The sequence below is a fragment of the Callospermophilus lateralis genome, chromosome 8, assembly GCF_048772815.1.
Source record: "Callospermophilus lateralis isolate mCalLat2 chromosome 8, mCalLat2.hap1, whole genome shotgun sequence".
In the NCBI taxonomy this organism is placed as follows: Eukaryota; Metazoa; Chordata; class Mammalia; order Rodentia; family Sciuridae; genus Callospermophilus; species Callospermophilus lateralis.
In genome coordinates, this window is record NC_135312.1 from 19,736,812 (window position 1) to 19,755,056 (window position 18,245).

At 34.2% G+C, this 18,245-nt stretch overlaps 1 protein-coding gene across 4 annotated transcripts in view; it reads left to right on the top strand.

The window, feature by feature from the left end:
- Nucleotides 1–18,245, top strand: part of Rbpj (recombination signal binding protein for immunoglobulin kappa J region) — a 196,263-nt gene that overhangs the window by 111,214 nt on the left and 66,804 nt on the right. The window contains exon 2 of one of the 4 annotated variants that reach the window (XM_076863864.1): nt 17,474–17,660. The exons of the other annotated variants lie outside the window; for them this stretch is intronic. Within the exon in view, the coding sequence (XP_076719979.1) occupies nt 17,644–17,660 (17 nt within the window). The 5' untranslated portion in view covers nt 17,474–17,643. The remainder of the gene's footprint in view (nt 1–17,473; nt 17,661–18,245) is intronic. 4 annotated transcript variants of the gene reach the window in all.

Consider the following 18,245-nt stretch of genomic DNA (forward strand, 5'->3'; position numbering starts at 1 on the left):
GTTCTTTCTGATTTGAAATGCTACTTTTACCATGATGTGTTATAATGGTCTTCACAGATTCCTGGTGTGTATTCATATTTACCTGATGTGTTTTCAGTTTATTCTGTTATCCAGTAGCTCAAAAGATCTTTTGTTGCATTTAGACATTGGCATAGTATGGTGAGGAAGTTAGTTAACATCACAATACTAAGTTCACCTGCCAGCTGGTGGAAGAGTCAAACCCATTTCTCTGGATTTTAATTTTATTGCCATTTTGTAGTATGAATATCTTGTAGTGATATATAATTTAGCATTTGATGCTGCCACTGGGTTCAGTCTTCTTTTCCTCTCCCCTGAGCATGGTTAACTCTTAGTCATCATAAAACACATGACTGGCTATATTCACTAAGCAGAGGAACTTCTCCCTTAGTACAGGCAGAGAATAAATTGAGGCAGGAGGGTAAAATTGAGTAGAGAATTGATTTTTGTGGAGCTTTTTTTTCCCCTTCATTTCAGTATGATTTTGGGAGAAAGGTTGTGGAAAGAATATAGACTGGTGGCTGTGAAACACATCTATTGTCTACTAATTTGGTGATTATCTCTGCTTTGATTTTTTTTCAAGCATAAATGATATCTCTGGCATGGCAAGGAGCTTAGAAAATGATCCTAGCACCATGTAAATGAAAGGTATTACTATGAAGAGTGACTTAAGATTCTTATGGTTTGGTAGTCTAGGTACTGTTAATTCTTTCTGTTATACTGGACTACTTTTAATTTTATTTTATGTAAAACTGTTCCATAAATGTCATTTAAAAATCTTTAATGTCAAAATTTGTTGTTTTTCTATCTAAGAGAGCATCTGTGGATGTGGCTTAAAAACTGATGAGTATTTACAATGATGAGCCTTTATGGAGCAATGAAAGACTGCTTACAAATTGTAGTCACAGTTGGGATGAATTCTGTGTTTGTTATTTCTGAAGCCCTATGGGTGAATGTTTTTTGAAGGGGAGTGAATTAGAGTGGTACAATTCTGAGTGTTTTTATTCTAGTAATCTTTGCTTTTGCTCTTTCCCTCTTAACTTTGAGGGAATTTAGAATATTTTCACATGACTGTTTAATGATTTTTTTCCTCCCAACACATTATTTGGATAAGTGTAAAGGTAAATTGTAAATTTAAGATGTTTTATGGACATGATTTCTGACATCAAATAGTTTATAATAGCTTTATGGATGACACTTTACCTAATTCTACTGTGTAAAACTATAGATGTTGGGTGGTTTGAAACCACGTATTTTTTGATATATTTAGTTTATACATTTGAATAGTTTTTGGCCACAGTGCCTGTATCCACTTTTATTTAAAAAGAAAGTGGTTTTAAGTTGGGCATGGTGATCATGCCTATATTCCCAGTGGCTCCGGAGGCTGAGACAGGAGGATAGCAAGTTTAAAACCAGCCTCAGCAGCTTAGCAAGACACTGTCTCAAAATAAAATAATAATAATAGGACTGGGGATGTGGCTCAGTGGTTGAGAGCCTCTGGTTTTAATCCCTGGTACCATAAGAAAAGAAATAAAAGTAGTTTTAATATGTTATTGAGACAAATAGTAACTGAAATTATTTAAAGTTGTTTTACTCTGAGATGCTAAAAATAACATCTGGAGTTGAACTACAAAAACAAAGGGAGCTGTGATATGTTCTGTTAAAATATTTTTGATAATTCTTTATTTGATAACTTAAACTTATAGTTTATAATATACTACTACTTTTATTTTATTATATTAAAATATTTAGAAGATTTTCAAAGAATCTTACAAAAATCTTATCTTAAAAAGGGTAGGGTAAGGTGGTGCATGTTTGTAATCCCAGCGGTTTGGGAGGCTGAGGCAGGAGGATTGCAGGTTCAAAGCCTGCCCCAGCAATCAAAGCCTGCCCCAGCAAAAGCGAGGTGCTAATAAACAACTAAGTGAGACCCTGTCTCTAAATAAAATACAAAATAGGGCTGGGATGTGGCTCAGTGGTCCAGTGCGCCTGAGTTCGATTCCCGGTATCCACCTCACCCCCCTCCCCACAAGAAGAGTAGGGTAGCAATAGATGAAAAAAATGAGGATTCCCTGGCCAAAAGGAAAAAAAAAAAAGAAACCGGGGAACCCACTAAATATTTGAGATTATGGTCAATATATCTGAAGATCTTATACTATATTTGCAAATATCTTCACTACTTTTATATATATATATATATATATATATATATATATATATATAAATTTTTTTTTTTTTTTTTTTAAAGAGAGGTGAGAGAGAGAGAGACAGAATTTTTTAATATTTATTTTTTATTTTTGGCGGACACAACATCTTTGTTTGTATGTGGTGCTGAGGATCGAACCCGGGCCGCACGCATGCCAGGCAAGCGCCCTACCGCTTGAGCCACATCCCCAGCCCACTTTTATATTTTTAAATCATCATAATTTTACTTTCTTTGGAAAGTCAATGTTTAACATACTTCCTGATCATAAAATGTTGAGTACTGAAGATGTTAAAAATACAAGTTGAATGTACAGGCTTATTGGTTGTTACTTTAATTAATTAATTTATTTTTCACAATGTTGGGAATGGAACCCAGGGCCTCACACATGCTAGTCAAGCACTCTGCCACTGAGATATACTCCCAGCCTTTAAATTTAAAAAATCTTGTTAAATTTAGTCTCATTCTTCCTAGTGGTTAAAGGAATTTAAACTGTGACAGTAACATCTGTTCTTTTATTGCGTGGATCATGTTTTCAGGAGGATTTTTATGCACATTAAAAATAACAATTTTTGTGAATTGTAGTTATTATCCACAGTCACTTTTAGATATAAAAACATACCCAGTGAGTTATTTCTGATTCATAACCAAATTTTAGAAGAGCAGATGTATACTACCAATGGAATAATTAGCCAAAAAATAGTAGGGGTTTAGAGATCCTTTGTGTAACATTTAACATTAATTTCATGGCTAGTTTATCTGATTAATTAAAGTTTTGAAGCAGTTAGAATTTCTTTTCTTCTCTTGGGACTTCATAGTTGTCACTGGTAGCTGTAATCCCTAGGGAAGTAGAAATATTATTTCCATCAAACAGATGGCTTTCCTAGCACTGGTCCTTAACAGTGCCTCCTGAGGTTCATGTATATGTTGGATGATTTCCCAATCACACCAACTCAGTGTGCTTTTGAAAGATTGCACCTGGTAACAGATGACATTGTAGATATTAAAATGACTTAGTGAACTATACATATTTCCAACTTTGGGAAATGCTTTAGTTAACCAGCTTCAAGGGAACAGTCTGCTCCAATGAGAGGAAATCACTTATTGTTGGATACTTGTTTCACTGATCCCTGGATATTCTTTTGTTCAGCTGTCCCCTCACGAATTCCTTAGCTACCTTTTCAACTTTTTGACTTTCAATAACTGCCATTAATGTGCCATTTTCTTCTCTGCATAGTCAGATGACTACCTCCATCCAGTACTTTGAGTCATTGAAAAGCTTACAATTACAACATTGAATCCCCCCCCCCCTTTGAAGCTATGGTGGTGACTTTGTTAATGGGCTACTTTCCCTTTTTAAATGTGTCTGTTTTCCTGCTCCCATTAGAAATTAAAAAAAAATGTATATCTACATATGTATTTATGCTCCTGAAATTTACAAAAGAGTCATCTATTAAGATTCTAAAAATTTTGTAGGTTGTATTACTCTGTATTTTAAGTAGTAAGAAATGTTTAGTCTGTTTTTAAAATCATAATAATACCTAAAATGACTCAGTGACATTTTGAAATATGTGAAGGCAGGTTACCATTGGGAAGAGAGGGTATAGCATCATTTCTCTAATACAGCTATTTGGGCAAACCCCAAGAGTGAATAGAAGTCATAGAATTTTGCCATGAAGGAAAGAATTCGGATGCTTTACACATATGGACAGTAGTTCGTTTGTTGAGATGGCACAGAGATAAATGGATGGGAGAGGAGTTAGGTTAGTATACTAATGCACTGAAGTTAGGTTAGTGCTGGGAATTTTGTGTTAGCCCAAAAACTTTAGTTGAGTTTGAGGCCCTTGTGAGAGAGGTAGATATATGTGGCCTGTTATAAAATATACTTGAAGACTATTAGGTGGTAACTGGAACCTTGGGTATAAGTAAGATCTCCTGAGCAGAGACAGACCTCTGGAAAGCATCAACATTTAAGGAATGAGTGGAAGACAGTAGAAGAAAACCAATAATAAAAGAGGACAAAAACCTTGATAGTCTAGTGCCACAAAAATGGAAACATGATTCTAGAAGGGAGGAAGCTTGTCAATTGTGTCAGACACTGCAAAGAGATCAGGTTAGATAAAACCAAATGTTGATTAGATTTAAGACATCAAAGATCTGGCAAGAGCAATTTTCATGGACTGGTTGGAGTGGTAAAATGATTTGTCAAAAGTTGAAGAGTTAGAAGTAAGGAAATAGAAACATCTTTGAAGACTAGTGGTTCTGAACTTAGTGTGGGAGAATGTGGTTGGTGCAGTGGAGCTTTAAAGGATGAATAGGCTTGACTTGTTTATTAGATGCTTATTGGAAAGAATACATCAAGAGGGTGAGGTGGCGCATGCCAGTAATCCCAGCAACTCTGTATGCTCTGAGGCAAGTTCAAAGCCAGCTTTAGCAACTTGGCAAGACCCTATGCAACTTGGCGAGATCCTGTCTCAAAATTCAAAACAAAACAACAGAAAGTCTGGAGTTGTATGTAGCTCAATGGTAAAACACCTCTGGGTTCAATCCCTGGTATGTAAAAGAAAAGAAAAGAAACTCAAGGTTTTTGTTTTTTTTTTTTTTTTTTGTGTGTGTGTGTGTGTGTGTGCTAGGGATAGAATACAGGGCCTCATTAATGCTGCCACTGAGTTACATACCCTGCCTCTAGTTAATTCTTGTGGTTCTCCGCCGCCCCCAAATAAAGCAAATAAAGATACTTTTAATAGTCATTGGTAGAAACCCAGTTTATCTTCGCAAGTAATTTTTAGTAAGAGCAATGTTTTTGAGTATCAGTTGCTTTCTCTATCTTTCTTTCTTTCTTTTTTTGGTTTGCCTCTGTCCATATACTGCAAGAGCTTTGTGACACATAGAGCAGTTTGTTTTTCCCTCCTTCCTTTTCTCCTTTCCTTCCTTCCTGTCCTAGATTTTTGATTGCATACTCTTATTAGCAGAAGGTTAACATGTATCCTAATACATATGACTGTGTTAATTACAGTTAAATATTGTACTGTACTAATGCACTGAAGTGTATATGTGTGTGTATGTATATATACATATGTATGTGAATTATATATATGTATATTTGTATATATAAATATATGTAAATTTGAAATTTCGAAAGATATTGTGGTAAAGATAAAGCAAATAAAGATGCTTTTAATAGTCATTGGTAGAAACCCAGTTTCTGTTCACAAGTAATTTTTAGGGAGAGCAATGTGTTTGAATATCACTTGCTTTCTCTCTTTTTTTGGTTATGTGGAGAATTGAACCCAGGGCTTTGTGCATGCTAGGCAAGGGCTCTACCTCTCAGCAATATCCCCACCTTCATTTAAAAAAAGAAAATTGTGGTAAATTGTAGTATAATAAACTTTTATTTTTAAAATTTTGGTGAATAATTTGTGATGGAGTCATCCAAAGACTGGTTCCAAGTTCATTATAAAAATATAAATCAAATATATAACTGAAAATTTACTCTTTAATATTTACTCTAAATGTTTTGATTTACAAAAATAGGGCTGGTAAACCTTTATGAAGTATGACAGATTTTATTTTTCCCTGTCTGGTGATGGGTTGTTTCATAACACTAACCTTATCTGTGATATCTGGTAGTACTTTGTGCCTTCTGTCTTGAGTTTCTTAGGTTGCTAATGAAAGAATAAATGAAGGTCTTGTGTGGTTGGAATCTCACAAGCTTTCCTCAGAAATCTCATCTTATTTCTGCTGAAGCAGCCACGCTTTGTGGTAGATAATGCTTACTGTTTTTTCATAAAATGTTTTTATTACAGAAATCAAAGACATCCCTCCATGAAGATAGAGACCTTGTCTTTTGGGGGTTTTGTTTGGTTTTTGGTACCAGGGATTGAACCCAGGGGCGCTTAACCGCTGAGCCACATCCTTGGCCCTTTTTTTGTATTTTATTTAGAAACAGGGTCTTGCTAAAGTTGCTTAGGCCTCACTAATTTGCCAGGACTGACTTTGAACTTGGGTTCCTCCTGCCTCAGCCTCCCAAATGATGGGAATACAGCCATGGACCACCACATCTGGTGGCTTTATCTTTTTATTCAGTGTTTTGTCCCTCTCACCTAGAAGAGTTTGATAAAAGACACTCAAACCAGGTAAGGTAGCACATGCCTATAATTCCAGCAGCTCGGGAGGCTGAGACAGGAGGATCATGAGTTCAGTAATAGCTTCAGCAATTTATCAAGATCCTAAGCAACAGTGAGTGAGATCCTGTCTCAAATAAAAAGGAGAGAGGGTACTAGAGATATAGCTCAGTGGTAAAGTGCCCTGGGTTCAATATCCAATACCAAAAAAAACCCCAAAATAATAAATATTTAACTGCAGAATAAATTTATTTTAAAAATGTTTTCTTAGAAAAATTTGTATTTTATTATGAAGCCAACAAAGGCTATAAAGGTAGAGTATATTAGAAAAACCAACTGTACTATCAACTTTATGGAAAATTTCCCACACTAGGTAAGTTTTCTAATACTAGTCTTCCCATGCTGGTGATCTTCAACAGTGTTTTCTATGCATATTTATATAATAATTTACTGAAAGAGAAAAATTCATCTTAGTTTATGTCCATATTTTTTTTCCAAGCCATACTTTACACACACACATACACACACACACACACACACAGAGTGATGGAAAGAACAAGTCTTTTCTCATGGTATTTGGCTTCTTATCATACACTATTAATATAAGAAACCTCAAAAGAGGCACATAAACAAATGTAGTTAAATTCAGTGAAATTTTCCAAAGTACTGAATTGAAAATCAGGACTTTAAACCTTAGTGGTGGAAAAAAAAAAACATAAAACTTTTAGAGATAGTGATACACCTTTTAGGTACTTAGTTTTTAAGTATCTTGCTAGTATGATGACCTAATATTGTCATATGCTAATCTTTTAGGGCCTAATTTGCGTGTAAAAAGAGGTCTTTAATAGATGTGAATCTGTGTATTTAAACAGATATTTTGTTACTTCTGTCATCTTGATTGTTTTGCTTTATCTGATTAAACATTGCTTTTGCTTGGTAAAGAGGGAATAAATACTTGGAGGAAGTGGAGGCACACTTATGCTATTTCTCCAGTGCGCTTAAATTATTAATATTATCTTTGTTTTCTTTATGCAGAAAGCCTTCACTTGCTTTTGAGGGTTCAGGACACTAAACTAGGTTATATCTATAAAACTAATTAGGCACATATTTTATGAGACTTGCTGAAACAAATCCAAAAGAGCACCATTATTAACTCTTCACATTGTGGAGCATTTCCTCTTCACTTCAGATAATGATCATCTAGCGGGATTGAATGAGCCCTCGACATAGATTCATATATTTTTGAGCACCAACTCTGTTCTAGCCATTAGGATACAATTACGAAAAAGCAGATCAACCGGTACCCTTCCCCCCAAAAAATGTGTAGTTATTTTCTTGTGAAAATTACTTTTAGTCTAACCCCGTGGAAAGTGTTGCAATTTCTGAAGCCACTAAGTCAACCACTACTTAGAACAAAACACTGTGGAAGTTACATTTTAGTGGGTAACATAGACTAAAAACAAATAAAATAATAATTGAGATAAGGGCTTTCAGAGAAAAAGTTGGAAATACTACAGGGAATATCAGTAAAGTTGTGCCTTTAAAGTATTTATGGAAGTTTGCATTGAGATGGTGACTATTGAGCAAGGAATCTTAAAGAGTGATTTGGGCAAGTATGTGTAAGTAAAGGGAAAGAACATGCCAGCTGGAAGAAACAGCAGATATAAAGACCCGCAGGCACAGGGTTCCTGGATTAGATGGCATGTGAAATAAAGACAAGAATCAGAGATGTCGCCATAGTTGTTGGCCTGGATAATGTTAATTACAGGATTGCCTTCATTTGATAAAGGAAACAGGTTTGGGATATGATTGTGAGATGAACATGCAAATGAGCAATATGCTTTTATGAACTCTGGATTTGGTGGGGCTGACAGATTAAAAAATTTTAGGCTGGTGGCGGGGATGTAGCTCATGGGTCAAATGCTTGCCTAGCATGCCCAAGGTCCTGGGTTCAATCCCCAGTACCACAAAAAAATGAAAAACAAAAAAATCTTTGGCTAGTCAACTCTTAATAAGAAACATGGTTTTGAATAACTCTCCATTGCTTTCTTTCCTGAGTCATATTGGTAGCGATCATTCTTTCTTTTGCTGTAGACTTGACTATACCAGGTACCTTATATAAGTAGAGTCATACAATATTTGTCTTTTTGTGACTGGCTTATTTCACAGGGTTCATCCATGTGTAGCATTTGTAGGTATTTCCTTCCCTTTAAAGTCAGAATTGTACTCCATTGTGTATGTGTGCCCCATTTTTAAAGTCCATTTATCTCTTGTGGAGATTTGCATTGCTTATGCTCAGTTTTTTGTTTGTGAGGGGGAGTCTTAATCATTTTTAAAGATTATAGAGTTAATTGTTTATTGAAGAGTAAATAGATGAAATTAAGTTTAATAGAATTCTTATATAGGTCTGTTGTTGGATAATAGTGTTTGTTGCCACCAGAATAACTGTAGAAACAATTATATTATTCAACATAAATGTATTTGGACTATAGGAAAAATGGCCTAAAAGGGTATCTTATTAGTAGTGGTAGAAACCGTAATGGCCGAAAGTATAGTATTAAGTTAATTGGACTTAGAAAGCCTAAGATTTTGAATATACGATTGTTGGATTTATTGTGAAAATTAAGTAATATATTCAAAATTAAGTGTCTGAAACAGAGTATAATACATTATCTGGTTGAAGAACTGGTTGAAAATAATTGAGTTGTTGAATTAATTAAATAAAACAGTCCCTGCATCTGATGAATTACCTTAAGTGATAGCAATATCATAAAATAGGGATTAGTGAGTTTGTCATTGAGGTAGTATTATTTACCACTTGTGAAACTGTCTCAAATTCTGATAACTTCATGGCAGAACATTTCTAATTTCAGTTCAAATGAGGCCAATAAGGTGAGAATAAGCATACAAGGAAGTTTCTCTTTTTGAAATTTCTTGTTACCTAGAAAACATTGACTTTCTAAGTTCTCTATAGTCAGTGACTATCTAGCAGAGTTGTAATTGTAGTCCTAAAGCCTGAAATTGTGATTTCTATTAGTATATTTTGACACAATTTCATCTCAGCAGAATGTATTCTGGTTTGGAACACATCAATATAAGATTTTCCATAGTATTCCTTTCTTATTAGAATATACACATAAAGCGGCACTTTAAACTTTTACTGCAGTTGGTGCATTGGAAAATGGAAAAGCATTAATACAAAATTATGAAGGTTAATATAAAATCAAAACAGATCATAAGAAGACCCTTGGTGACTTGTTCTTTCTAGGACAGCTCTTTACCTTTATTTATTTCTTTTTCCCCATCTTACCTTAAAAGAAGAACTAATAGAAGGTACCTGGTAATTTAAATGAGATGCTTAGCCTGTGAAAAGCACTATATAAGTGTTATTTGTTAAATTTAATTTATTATTTCTGATCTGTATGTTTGAAATGTAGAGACATTTGATTATGTTTTTAGCTGAAGTTGCCTTTTTGTTTTATCTCTACAGTGTTTGACTATGGGATGATAATATTAAATTACTCTGTAGGAGTTAGTGGAAAATCAAACTCAGTTTCTCTTATTATGCACTTACTATATAGGTTACTTTTGCGATCCCAAAACTTGTGGGATTTCTTCCCACAAGCAAATAAGCAATTGATTCTATAGCAGACCCCATCTGGCATCTTCCAGTTCAGTTCTGAAGATAATTCAGATCCCATGGTTTGAAGTGTCAGTCTCCAAGTCTTTGTCAGCCCCAACTGTTCAGATTCTTCTTGGTCCCTCTTTGCAGCATTTCTTCCTCCTGGGTATGCACTCTCTCTGAAATGGAAGACTTATGATCTATTAGCCAAAGTAGGTCAGAGAACTTCTTTATAGCCAACTCTGAGACAAATGTGGGAGAAGATCAGCCTATGACCACATTGGGGAAGAGAAATTCTAGCATCTATGACTTGTCTTGGTGAAGGAGCAGGTGGAAGGGTGGCTGAGGTTAGAGTGAGTTTGTTTTCTGAGACCTACTTCTTAGGACTTGATTTTTCACCTTTATGTCTCTGAAGCTGCTTCAGGAATTGAGGATAAAAAGCTAAACCTTATCAGCTTGCTTCCAAGTAATTGATGGACAAAGTTTATGTAAAATTCAAGTGTTTGCAGGATGCAGAGGTGCATGCCTATAATCCCAGCTACTCAAAAGGCTGAGACAGGAGAATGGAAAGTTTTAAGGCCAGCCTGGGCAACTTAGTTGTCTAAATAAATAAATAGGTAAATTTCAGATGTCTGTATATAAATGATAGTATCTGGTGTAATTCATTAATTCAATATTCAGTATTTTGAGTTTTTTGTATATCTTATGCATATAAAAATTCATGTTAAATGCCTACTTAGCATAAATAATGTTTTATGGGCATTTAATATGTCCTATTTTGTTTTTCATGTATATTCATCTATTTCATTTTTATCCTTTATTCTTGTATTATACTTTTAATTATTATCATGTTACGTTAACTGTACTTTACCCACTGCTCTTACAGTTTAGAAATGGGATGGAGGGAAAATAGTATATGCAGAGGCCCAGAGGTCTGAAACACTGTGGTTTACTGAGAGAGAGATACGTAGTTCTTATGTGATTGAAGCATACACTGTATTAGTGTAGAAGAGAGCTGGATCAGGAAAAATCTTATGAGAATTAAGTTGAAATTACACCAAACCCCCAACTTGTACTCTTTTATGTCTTTGCTCTTGTCAAAAAATTAATTTCTTTAAGAGGAAGTCATCCTAGGTATATATTTAAAATTGCCAGATTTTGTTATATCTTTAAACCATCTGTTTTATACTGAAATTTCTGGTGGTTTAAGATTAAAGAATAAGATTCAGAAAAGAATAAAATAAAATTAGGAATGTGTGACAGATTAAAGCCTTGTTTAGTGTTTTATGATTTTTATGTTTTTTAATTGCTCAACTTTCTTGCCCCTTGCTAAGAATAATATGATTGAAGAAAAAAAATTAAGAAGTTATTTATCACTTAGAAAGTGATAATTGTAAAATCATGTTAGCAGGTTATGATCTGTATTTAGGTAAAGTCATGACATAGAAAAGCTTGTATTTACATATATTGAATAGCTTATGTCTCCATAAATATGTACTAGGTTATAATGTATACACACATATACACAAAACCTGCTATGTGTTGTTGTAAGCAAAGTTTGAAAAACCCCATTTCATATTTCTGTATGCTTACTGACATTTCCGTATATGTTTTAGATAGTCTAGTCATTTATTCTTGGTATTTGAAGAGCCACTGCCTTGTCCCCTCCCTTCCTGTTCAATTCATTGGGTCATCACTATGCCAGAGACTGTTCTGCTTTGTATTTATTGATATATTTTTTCCTACCATCATGTGAATGTTATTTTTGTCCCAGTTTTCCAAAAGGAGAAAATAAAGTACCCATAAGTTAACTAAATACCTGGAGGTTAATTGTCTTGTCTGAAGTCACAGAACTCTTAAGGGGTAGATCAGGGAATCAGATTCAGGAAGTCTTCTCTTTTAGAGTTCATTCTTATAACCACCAAGCTTGATGCCATTCTGCCACCTGTGTCAAGGGACTGTGATAAGGGCTAGAGGTACAGAAGTATATACATCTTAAATAGTTCTTGATTGCCTGGAACTTAATGCATTTATACTTACAAATGTATTTATAGTTTTTTGTCTTGGTTAAAATATGTAAATATATGTGCACATTAATATGTAACGTGGAAAAACACTATACAACTAACTAAACACATGTAATCAGCATATCATCATATTCTTGATTTCAATATTATTTGATGACTGCTTCCATCATATGGATGTGCCATAATTTAATTATTGTCCTGTTATTGGAAAGAAATATGTAGGCATTCCTTTGAACATTATAATACATTTATTATTGTCATTTCAGATTACTATGTGACACTGGATAAATGCATAAAAGTATAAAGTTGTTAACATGTTTCTAATTATATTCCTAAAGCTAATAATGCTTTAGGTGTAGTTTGCAGTAGGGCTTTTCTTATGTCTTCATAAATACTGTGCATAATAATTTCAGTAATCAAACCAAACAAAATATAGTTGTCCCTATGGGGTAGGTTTTAGGACCTACCTAGGATATCAAAATTTATGGATGCTCAAGTCCCTTGGATATTCAGGTGTGATGTTTTTGTGTAATCTGTACACACTATATACTTTAAATTTCTAGATTACTTGGATAATTTCTAATACAATAGAAATGCTATGTAAATAGTTATTATACTATATTCTTTAGGAAATAATGATGGGGGAGCGAGGAGGGAAAGGAAAAAGTCTGTCTAAATATTAAGTATAGCCATAATTTGTTTTCCAAATATTTTAAAACCTAAACAGTTCTAATCTGTAGATTTGGAGCTGACAGACCAACTGTAATCAAAATATAGTAATTAAAAAATGGTGTCTTAGTTGTTAATTTAAAATCATCTTCTTTTAAAAGTTTTGCAATCCTTCATACGATCATCATGATGCATTTTTAGAGTATTTTGAGGAATATAATCAAGTTGTTAATTCACATGTAAGTTTTAGTGCAATATCAATATAATTCCTCAAATAGGTTAACTTTAAGAATGGAAAGTTGGGTTTAACAAATATCATTTTTAGATTCTTAACCTATTAAAATCCAGAGTTTTTAGTTCTGTGACTGTTTCAAAGAAATTGACACAGGTGCATTCAAATATGTTGGAAATCATAATCTATAACTTTTATATAAATATTCATTGTTATATTTATAGTTATATTTTTATTATATTATCTATAATTACATAATACATTATATTTAGATTTTTATAGGTTTTCTGCCTCTGGGATGAAAGGACAAAAATAGGTTAATATCTTTTCGTAGTGTTTTTTTTCCTATTTCTCCTGAAAGAGAGTCATTATGAAATATTTACTTTCACTTATGTTCAACCAATACTGATGTGCCTACTGTTTTTTAGAGCACATTATCCATGCCTGCCATCAGTTCTTTATGTGTAGCTTAACTTGTGTATGGAGAGTGTGTGTGTAACATTTTCACTTATTTAGTAGTCATTATTCCTTCTGTATTCCAGACTTTGGTGGTGAAATACTAGGTTTACAAAAGACAAGTTATGCTCTTTAGACTTCACAGTATAGTGAAGGAGGCTGTAATAACTGGAATGGAAATGTATTTGTTTCTTCTATAAAAAGAACAAGATGAAGTGTTTTATACACATTTGCGTAAGATTTTTAATAATTAATTTCGCAACTAAAAGAGGTAGTTGGGTGTCACAATTTTTGATGGATTTTTTTTGTTATAGTCCACTATTTGAATATTATGCTTTCCCAGTGAATTATGCAAAAGACTTATGCTGATCATTTGAGTTTCTTAAGGTAACAGATTTTGAACCCTCAGTATAGTAATTCTGCAAGATTGTTTCAGCAATTTAAAAAATGATGTCAAATGGTTTCTTGTTCAATTCATCTAACTTGTTAGGAAATATTGGCATTCTAGTTCAGTTTATCACTTCTGCAATTAATTTTGGAACGCAGTGTTACTGAATGGTTTCCATTCAAGTCTTAAAGATGCTTAGGAGCTTCCTGTCCTTAATTTGGGGGATTTTTGTCAGTGCTTTTATTATTCTTTTAGTCATTATTTGAAACATTGTTAAGAGCTATCCATTGGCTATTGTGTATTATCACTGCTAATCTGACTGCATGCCTTCAGCCTCCCTCAGTTAATAAATGATTTCTCTTCCCTTGAGTATAAGACTTGTAGCAGTCCAGGGAACAAGATGTAGCTGAGAAAATAGACATTGTACCCTTTTAAGGAAAATATCTTTTATGGTCATATTCTTTTGTCAACTGAAATTTTAATTGATAACTACCATAATTTAGGTCAACCTTAAAAGATTGAGAAGTGCATAACTTTATGGATTTAATTTGTAGAAATAAAATGAAGTTTCTAAATATTATTCTGATCTTCCATGGTGGCTTTTAATAAATGTGCATGTAGTTCCTTACTAAAACATAGACAACAAAGTGTTTATGTAGTTATAAATTACAAAACAGACTAGGTTTTTTGTGAGGAATTTACATAATTAGAGTATTTCCATTTCAGCCATGCTTGAAAAATAAATTTATGTATTTGACTTGATTTTTTTCTAGTTGCTTCTGAAAGAAAGATTGGTATAGCTGTGTGAATGGGTTTTGCATTTAAACATTGTGAAATTAGATACTTGTCCTCTCACTTTCATCCCTTAACTGTGATGTTGAGCACTTGACTTAAATTTCTCTGATCCTTAATCTCTTTATCTGTAAAAGGAAGGTACATCAGGATGAAGTAAAATGCCATGAAGTCTTTAGCATGGTATGAGGTACATTATTAACAAATAATATATACCATCCCCTTCCCCCATCTACATTTTACAACAGTGTAGCTGTAGGAAAAAGAAATGCAGAAATTCCAATTGAAGATCCAGATTTAAGTCTTAATTCTTTTATTTTACTATATATGTTTTCTTAGGGTTAGACATTTTTTGGGTTGTATTTTAAGTACAGTCTGCTTTACCTATAAAAATAGGGTTCTGAAAATTAAATGAGGTAATGAGTAAGTCTTTCTGACCTACTTTCCAGTGGTTAACTTTTTTTTTTTTCCCCCTGTACAGGGGAGGAACTGTGTTTCAGGAGCATGAACCTGGTAGTTGTGTATAGGTTACAGCACACACACATACACAGCACCATTAACTGGTTTTAAGTAGGAGCAGGGAGGGGCCAGAGGATTTCACTAATGTGGTGAAATTATCAGTTTAAAAAGATGGCTGAAACTGCAGACAGGAATTTCATGGGACCAGGTCCTTTGTTCTTTTTCTTCATTAGTTTATTTCTACTTTGGTCAGCTTTTTTTCCCACACGTGATTCTGCCACCATTGTTAGCTTTCTGAAGCATGGTCTACATTTTGTAATCTGCATTCCCCATAATCTGTAATCAATCTAAATCTTAAAAACATATCATTTTTTTTCCCCCTGACACTGGGCTTGAAAGTTTTTCATGAGCTGACTCTATCTTTTCAAGGAGGAAATAGTTTCACTTTCTGCTTAGCATGTGTTCTTTGCCCTAACTGGGAAACTTTGTCATCTTTGTGTATTGACCTTTACACCAGTTGTTCCATATGCCTAGAATATTAACAGAAACTTTCTCATCTTCTTTTTTTCTGGGAAGCCATCTTTATGGCTTAGCTTTTTAAAAAATTTCCTGATGGATCATCCTAAAGTAATTTTAATTGCTTTATGACAGTAAATGCATGTATTTATTGACAAGATTAATTAGTTCGACTTTCTTTGCATAACTCAAGTATTCTTTTTGGTAACTGGATAGTATTAAACTTGCAGCAGAAACAGAGTGAATTCTTAGTAGATTTAAAATGATGCATAAAGCCAGGTGTAGTGCTGAAGGCCTGTAATCCCAGTAGTTGAGGAGGCCAAGGCAGGAAGATTACAAGTTCAAGGCCAGCTTGGGCAATTTAGTGAGACCCTAATAAATTAAAAGAAAGGGCCAAGAGTGCTACTTAGTGGTAGAGTGCTCCTGAGTTTGATATGTAGTACTGGGAGAAAAAATGTGATGCACACACTTCTTACTGTACCTTAATAATGGAATAATTTTAATGTTTTTATGTAAGAGAGGTGGGTTGTGGTGAACAGGAAAGAGGGACACAGATACCTACCAGAGTAGTCAGGCAGTAAAACTTGATGGATAGCCATTTTGTAGAAAGTAATTTTTCCTCTGCTGTCATTCCACAGCAGTTAACACAGAAGACTTCTTGTGATCAAATCAAACGTGTGTAGGGTTTTTCCCCACATATGGAACAGATAAACACAGTATAACAGACAAACACAGTACTCCAGTGAACACTGTCTGTCTGTCCTCCAGTTCAGTTCAGTTCTGACACTTATCTACCTGGAGATAACATCAGATCCCAAAGGTCTAGGGCTTTGTCCTGGAGGCTGCCCCTCCCACATGCCTAGCACAAGTCCCAGGTGGTTTTTTCTATTCTTTTTTGATAGACTGCTCTAAACAGGACTGCTTCAATTCCATCTTTGAGTTCCATTAATTTGCCAGACTAGCTCACAGGACTCTGAGTAACAGTTACATTTACTGGTTTATTATAAAGGATAATAAAAAGGTGGCGAGGTAACTAGGGCAAGGTATAGGAGAAGGGGCTAAGAGGTTCCATGGGGCATTTTACACCCTCCAGGAACCTCTGAGTGTTCACCTATCTGGAAGTACTCTGAACGCTATCCCTTTGTGTTTTTAGGGAGGCTTCATTACATAGACCTGATTAATTAAAACATTGGTCATTTAAGGTTAAATCAACTTAACCTTCAGCCCCTCCCCTTCCTAGAAGTTGTAAGTAAGGGGTAAAGTCCCAAGCCTCTAAACCTGCCCTTATCTTTCTGGTGGCCAGCCCTCATCCAGAGTCTACAAGGGGGCTGCTTGCCTTCAGTAAACTCATTAGCATACAGAACCACACTTATCACTTTGAAGATTCCAAGGATTTTAGGAGTTATATGCCAGGAAACAGGATGAAAATCAAATTGTATTTCATGGTATTAGAGTCAACTATCTGTTCATTTATATGCATTCTGTTAAAAATAAGCTTTAGAAACTGGTTCTCTTTTCCATTTAATGACTACTATGCAGTAAGTGATTCAGTAATATTTACATCAGGACATTGTTTGAAGGAAATCCTGTCACTTAACCAGTTCCTTTTAGTACAGTTGTGTAGGTGATTTCCAGTTCTCATTCAACGAAGAATAGAGTAGTAGTTATTTGCAAGTGTACCTGGTTCCTAGCAAGTCTTCAGACATGTTTTTTAGCTATTTTCATTCCTTGAGAAGAAACTGAAGAAGTAATTGGGGTAAAGGGATTTGTGGGACTCACTAGAAAGATCTCTAAAACAATGGCTAGCACCTGGTGCTTCTCATTCATGCAAGGGTTCACATTAAAAATTACAGTGTTACTGCTACTAGCAGCACCCTTTGTTTTTGTAGTCATGGCAGCTTAACACAGCACCCTAGTGGCTTAACATACAAACACTTAAGTCCTTATTTTTTGTTTTTGTTTTTAAGTCATTGAAATTATGAGACTATCATTCAAATGGAAGCATTATAGTTCTTCGGAACCATTATGATCTCAAAAGGAAAGGAGAATGCTAACGATACACTGGCTGAGGTGTTTTGAGGTGCACCGAAGTGTTCCAAGCTGTCTGTGACTTACCTTAACATGTTCTTGAAGTACCATGGCGTGGATTAAAAGGTATGCTTTAGAAATCTCTCAGTGACCCCAGGGTCCTGGGTAGAATGAATGCTCAGATTCTATATCTTATTATTGCATATTTTAATATTTAGATTGCAAGTGGTTGTAGATTTATAGTGCTATTTTTGTTAAAAATATTGAAAGTTTTATGATTGAATTTTTTTTTCCTTTTTGAGATAAGATTATGGAAGACATGAGGGTAGATATTTTCCTTCAGTTTTAATAGTAATAGTGTAGAAATAAGCTATAATTTATTTTACCACATAGTTTAGGGATTATTCATATGTTAGTCTGTAATTATCTTTCGATTTACATCATAGAATAGTTCTCTTCAGTGCCGTCATTTCATGGTAGCCTGAATAGGGTAAATTCTTCAGATAGAGTACTAATTTGGCCAAACAAAACTGTTCTATTTAGGCCATTTATAGTAGAGTTTTGTCTTTTGCACAGAATTTTCATTTAGAGGCAAATGAGTGAGTTTTAAACTATTTCTTAACTGATATTAAAAATTTTTTTGTACTATATGGCTGCTACTAATTTTGCTTTTTTTGAAGAGTGGTACAATTGAACCAACTTAGCGAGAAT